Source organism: Marmota marmota, unplaced genomic scaffold (genome assembly GCF_001458135.2).
Source record: "Marmota marmota marmota unplaced genomic scaffold, marMar, whole genome shotgun sequence".
NCBI lineage: Eukaryota > Metazoa > Chordata > Mammalia > Rodentia > Sciuridae > Marmota > Marmota marmota.
The window spans coordinates 20,576,483-20,582,541 of NW_025999960.1; the positions used below are offsets into that span (position 1 = coordinate 20,576,483).

General features: G+C 36.6%; 1 protein-coding gene across 1 annotated transcript; it reads left to right on the forward strand.

Moving 5' to 3' along the window:
• Positions 1–4,021: 4,021 nt before the first annotated feature.
• LOC107148886 (olfactory receptor 6C3-like) lies at positions 4,022–4,960 on the forward strand. Its single transcript, XM_015493617.1, has one exon. It carries the CDS (start codon positions 4,022–4,024, stop codon positions 4,958–4,960), a length of 939 nt encoding a protein of 312 aa, XP_015349103.1.
• Positions 4,961–6,059: the final 1,099 nt, after the last annotated feature.

A 6,059-nucleotide genomic window follows, 5' to 3' on the forward strand; every position in this document is an offset into this window, starting at 1 on the left:
GTTCCCATGTCTAATTAAAACTGACAATGGGCCAGCCTACACTAGCAAGACATTTCAAGCAGTTTGCAATGATTGGCATACACAGAACTTAACTGGGATTCCTTACAACTCAAGGCATCATAGAAAGAACACACAAGGAATTAAAGACCTGCGTCCTGCTTGGTCTTTGGTCTTTGGAGGTCTTTATTAGCAACTACGCAGCCACAGTCTCCTCTACCCTGTTCTGTGGACTTCCTCACTGGATGAGAGAAAGCCCATGCACTGCAGTACAAAGTCCTGGCATTCCCCAAAAGAAGTAGTTAAAGTGGGGAAATAGCCACAGCTTAACAAGACTGTTTGTTGGGATTTTTTGAGCAGCAGACTAGGAATCATTGTCATTAACGTTTGATTTTCATTTTTTGCTCTCTATTTCCCTTTATTATCATTTTACTGACTTACTTGTTCTTTGCATTCCCAAGAACAGACAGCTAATTTCTTTACCTTTTCACTGGATTGGTGGCTGCCTGTGCCATTAATCTGTCTGGACATAGGTGTGGGAGTATAACACTGACTAGGTAGAAACTCACAATGGCCATGGCATCATCTAGGTCTGGTTGATCAGTCTGCACAGTGGAGAATAATGAAGATATTTTCATTTGAAACTTGTGCTCTGGTCCCTGGGATAAGGAGCATGACTGATGGGGAAGGGGAACTGAGACTTATTAGGGTCAGTCAGAAAACAGTGATGCTCTGTGTTTCCTTCCTCAAATCTCTCCCTCTGTCAGAAATGGACAAAGGCTCTTGCAATGAAGGGTGTAATGCATCATAAATTGGTCTACAGATGGAATGGGTGAGAGGGCTGGGAAGCAGCCCTGCTGAACTTACACTCCTACCTCTGGACACAATAAGGAAGAGAGAGGGTGAGAGAGAAAGAGCACATACAAATGCCAGAGAACAAACTCAAATAAATAAAATCATAAATTAAAGAGGAAAGGTTATGACAAAAATATAAAGGATCATAAAAAAAACTACTGTGGACAATTATTTACCAACAGATTGGGCAACCTAGAACAAATGAATAATTTTTTAGATGGCATATGATTAAATAAGACTGAATCATGAAGAAAAAAATCTTAACAAATTACAAGTCATAGAGATGAAGGCAAAAAATTAAAAACTTCTCAAAAAAGAAAACTAAGGATAAAATAGCTTCATCAAAAAATTCTATTATATATTTAAAGAGAATAAGTGCCATTCCTCCTCAAATTTTTCAAAAACATTGGAGAGAAGAGAACACTTACAAACCAATTTTATGAAGCTGGTATTATCTTCCTAGCACAGTTAGATAAGGATACCACATGAAAAGAAAATTAGAGAATAATATGTGATGAACTAGACTATTGATGAAACTTTAAAGGGAAGGTTCAGATATTAGTAATGTACCAGTCTTAATGACTTGATACTGATCATCACATTGTGATAATGTAGAATATTCTTTCTGAAGTAAATATACACTGCTGTATTGGGCTGGAGATGAGGAATCAAGTTGTTCAGGAATAAAAGCTTCTGATGTTGTTAAAATTTAAGTTTTAGATTGTTTCAAAGAAAAAATAAATAGGTGTTGAGAGCCACAGCCAAGGGGCCCCAGCAAACTTCCACCTGCCAGCTCATGATTGGCTAACAGCGGCCCAGCAAACTTCTAGCTGCCAACTGATTGGCTCCTCTGCGGTGATGCTCATTGGGTTGTTTCCCCGGCCCTTTCAGACCACTGAGCTGCTCATTGGGGGACTTTTTTTGGCTCCGCCCATGTGACCCAGCCAATCCACCTCAAGAGAAGGAGGAGTGGGGGAGGTTGAGAGGCTTGTGGGAAGCCGGTGGTGGCAGTTGGGCTCTGAAGGTTTTCCTGAAGAGCTGTGTGGTTTGGCCTGTGTATTCTAAAAATAAAGTTTGTTTCTGTTTGACAAGTGGCTCCTGAATTGTGCCCAGCCAGACTGCTGCAAATAGGGACCATTTAAGTACTGATCCCTCCCAATTCTGGGTGAGCAACAACCAACTTATTTCAATCCTGATATATTTTGCATGGAAGCAAGAGAGAGTTTCCTGTTTGGGATAAACTCTCTTATTAGTAGAACTGTTCTAATGCAGTCAAATAATCTGAAATTCTTATTGACAATCAGTATAAAGTTTAAATAAAGTTATCTTCTTGGATAAAAAAAAATACCCCTTCAGCTTTTACAGTTACAGTAAATTCACAATTATTTTATTTCCTTCCTCCCTCCTCCCCCTCTCCTCCCCTTCCTTCTCCTTATCTTCTCCTTACTTCTTCTCTCTTCTCCTCTCCCTCCTTCCCTTCCTTCTTTTTTCTCCCTTTCTTCCTCCTTCCTCCCTCCTTCCTCCTTTTATATGCCTCCTCTCTACTTATCTCCCCCTTCCTCCTTCCTTCTCTCCTCTCTTTTTTCCTTCTTCCTTTCACAGTAATCCCTCCATGGTATATGGTTTCACTTTCCACCATCTCAGTTACTCACATTCAATTGCACTTAATGAGTGAATGGAAAATTCATGAACTTTCAGTCAATAAACTGGTTTAGGTACAATTCTGCCTGGTGTTAGGGATGATGGCATATCACTTAAATAGTACTCTTTAATTTCCATATATAAAGGAAGCAGAATTACCTGCCCTGTGCTCTGATATTGATAGTAAACACTCTATATCTGCATGCCTCAAGTCATTGAACTAATACTTCTCAAGGCAACATGGAATATTTAACAAAATAGACCCAACTTCAGCCCAGAAAATGAACTCTGTGTGTGTGTGTGTGTGTAGTACTGCTGGGGATTGAAACCAGGGGCAGTTTACCACTGAGTTATATCCCCATCCCCAGCCCTTTTTAAGTTTTTCTTTACAAGAGTTTTGATACAGAGATTCACTAAGCTGCTAGGTCTGAGGTTAAACTTGGGATCCTCCTTCCTCAGCCTTCTAAACTGATGGGATTACAGGTATGTGCCACCATACCAGTCTGAAAATGAACAAATTTAAGGACTACAAATTATTCAAAAGCGTGAACATTCAGAGGGAAAAGAGAAGGTATCCGATTCGTTTTTTAAAAAAATATTTATTCATTTTTTTTTAGTTTTTAGGTGGATACAATATCTTTATTTATTTATTTTTAATTTTCATGTGGTGTTGGGAATTGAACCCAGCTCCCCACGTATGCCAGGTGAGCACGCAATGCTTGAGCCTCACCCCCAGCCCTCTGGTTCTTAATAATAAAAACAAAAATTAACAAAAGCAGATATCCTGGAATGAAAAAAGTGAGGAGAGAGGGTAGATGGTTTGAAGTGAGTCTGGAATGGTAGGAGGACAACAAGTCCCTTGCAAAAAAAAAATTTCTCCCAGAAAAGTAAGAAATTTAAGTATCTCAGATCCATTTTATATTTCAACTTATCCAGTTCCATCCTCACCTGTAAGATTTCATATGGATCTTATTAGTGAAAATTTTGGGGTAAAAGTGTTNGAATGTTGAAAAGTATATATATATTGAGAATAAAAATAATCATAAAATCTATTTAAGTTTAGTGACTGTGATTAGGTCACCAATTCTCACCAATCAATTTTCTAAGTTTATCAGAATCAACCCCAAAATTAAATAATTCAGGCCTAAAAGTACATAAGCTTGGAAACTGGAAGACAGTGCCTCAGTTGTCAAACTACAAATGTATTTGATAAATGTTATTGTAGAAATCAGTAATTCCAAGACATACTGCACATACAGAAAATTTGAAAATACTTTGAGGTTTGATGTAAATTTAGTGACAAAGGGACTTAAAATATGTCAGTGATCCACGTTTGATTTCAACTGAAGATATGTGTATATTTTCTGTATTAATAGTAATGAGTGAATATCACAAAATTCTTATAAGAAAAATGTCAATGGAGATATTAATATCACATATAAATTTTCAATACTTTAATGCCAAACTTTGCTATATATTTTCTTTGTTTTTCACTAATAGACTTTGTTGGAAGAAAAAACAAATCAGAATGAGAAACCACACAATGATTAAAGAGTTTATACTCTTGGGCATATCAGACAACCCAGAGCTTCAGGTAATAATGTTTATCTTTTTATTCATAACTTATTTATTAAGCATCACTGGAAACCTAACCATCATCATTCTCACCTTGCTGGACTCACATCTAAAGACCCCTATGTATTTCTTCCTCCGGAATTTCTCCTTCTTGGAAATTGCATTCACCAGTGTTTCCATCCCCAGATTTTTGGGATCAATAATTACTAAAGTCAAGACCATTTCCTATAACAACTGTTTAGCTCAATTATATTTCTTCATCTCCATGGGTGTGTCTGAATTTTTCCTTCTAACTGCTATGTCCTATGATCGCTATGTTGCCATCTGCAAGCCACTGCATTACACCACCATCATGAATAAGAAAGTCTGCTCCCTTCTTGTCTTTGGTTCATGGCTGGCAGGATTTCTGACCATTTTTCCACTACTTATGCTCTTCCTCAGGTTAGATTTCTGTGCTTCCAATGTCATCAATCACTTCTCTTGTGACTACTTCCCCATCTTGCAACTCTCGTGCTCAGATACATGGCTTTTAGAGAAAACTGGCTTTTACTTTGCCTTTGTTACTCTTCTCTTCACATTGGCGTTGGTGATTCTGTCCTACATATGCATCATTGGCACCATTCTGAGAATCCCATCTGCCAGTCAGAGGAAAAAGGCTTTCTCCACTTGTTCCTCTCACATGATTGTCATCTCCATCTCTTATGGAAGCTGCATATTCATGTATGTCAAGCCTTCAGCAAAAGAAAGAGCATCACTGACCAAAGGAGTAGCTCTCCTCAACACTACTATTGCTCCCATGTTGAACCCTTTTATTTACACTTTGAGGAACCAGCAAGTAAAACAAAGCTTCAAACATTTGGTTCATAAGGTAGTATTTCATAGAAGCAAATGAAAGTATGTATTGACCTGAATGAGTGCCATGGTGAAGATTCAACCAGGGAAATGAAACTTTACTTCTCCCTTACCTTTCTGTATCCAAAGCCCAGCTACCTGCACTGCTGAACTCCTTGGGTTCAGCTTTCTTTTTAACCTGAAAGTGACCACGTTGTGTTGCCCTTTAAAGCTATCTGTACATTCCATGTAATCACTGATTTACAATCCTGACTAGAAAACCAGTGTCTATAGAACTGAAATCACTTTGCTAGTTATTCTTAATAATGAAAATATAAAGTTTCTTTACTTTTCACTACCATACAATTTCCTTTTAAAAATTACATGGACTTTGAAATTAAGCAATGTCTACCGCAAACTATTCTGCATGGTGTTTATGGTATCTGACCAATTCTTCCTAGCCTCTGATGGACTCGTGTATTTTTTTTCCCACTTAGAAGTAATGGAAAACTCTCTATTTTCTTGTTTTGATTAGAGTATGTATTCTATGTGGCTTTATATGTTTTCCTTGTTTATCCATATATTTGTTCTTTGAAATTATATATAAAGATGCATTTTTAGGTAACTGCCATTGCTCTTTTGCAACCTGAAAGTCTGTTAAAAATTCCTTTAAAAAATTGCATTTACACTGAGAGCACTATTTCAAGCCTTCTTTTGGACTAGGTGTATCCTGTACCATGTCTTATTTAATCATCACAGCTATATGGCAAAATAGACATGGTTATGTATTTTCTTTTATAAATGAGTAAATTTATGCTTAACTTGCATAAGTTCATTTTGCAAAAATAGCCATTATAAGAATCTCAAAATGCAAACAAGCAAAAACACTAATCTTTGCTCTATTTGTATATATATATATATATATATATATATATATATATATATATATATATATATTGTGTTTACTAAGGATCTGAATAAATCCTTAGTAAATTTAATAATCCTTAATAAATTTTTTGATCACCTCATTTGGGCATGGTTACATAATTAGAGTTTGATCAAGGAAGACACTAACTCCAAATATTTTACTTAATATATAAATTACAACACTAATCAATCAAAACAAAAAAACCTCTTCAACTGCAGTTCTGTTGAGCAAA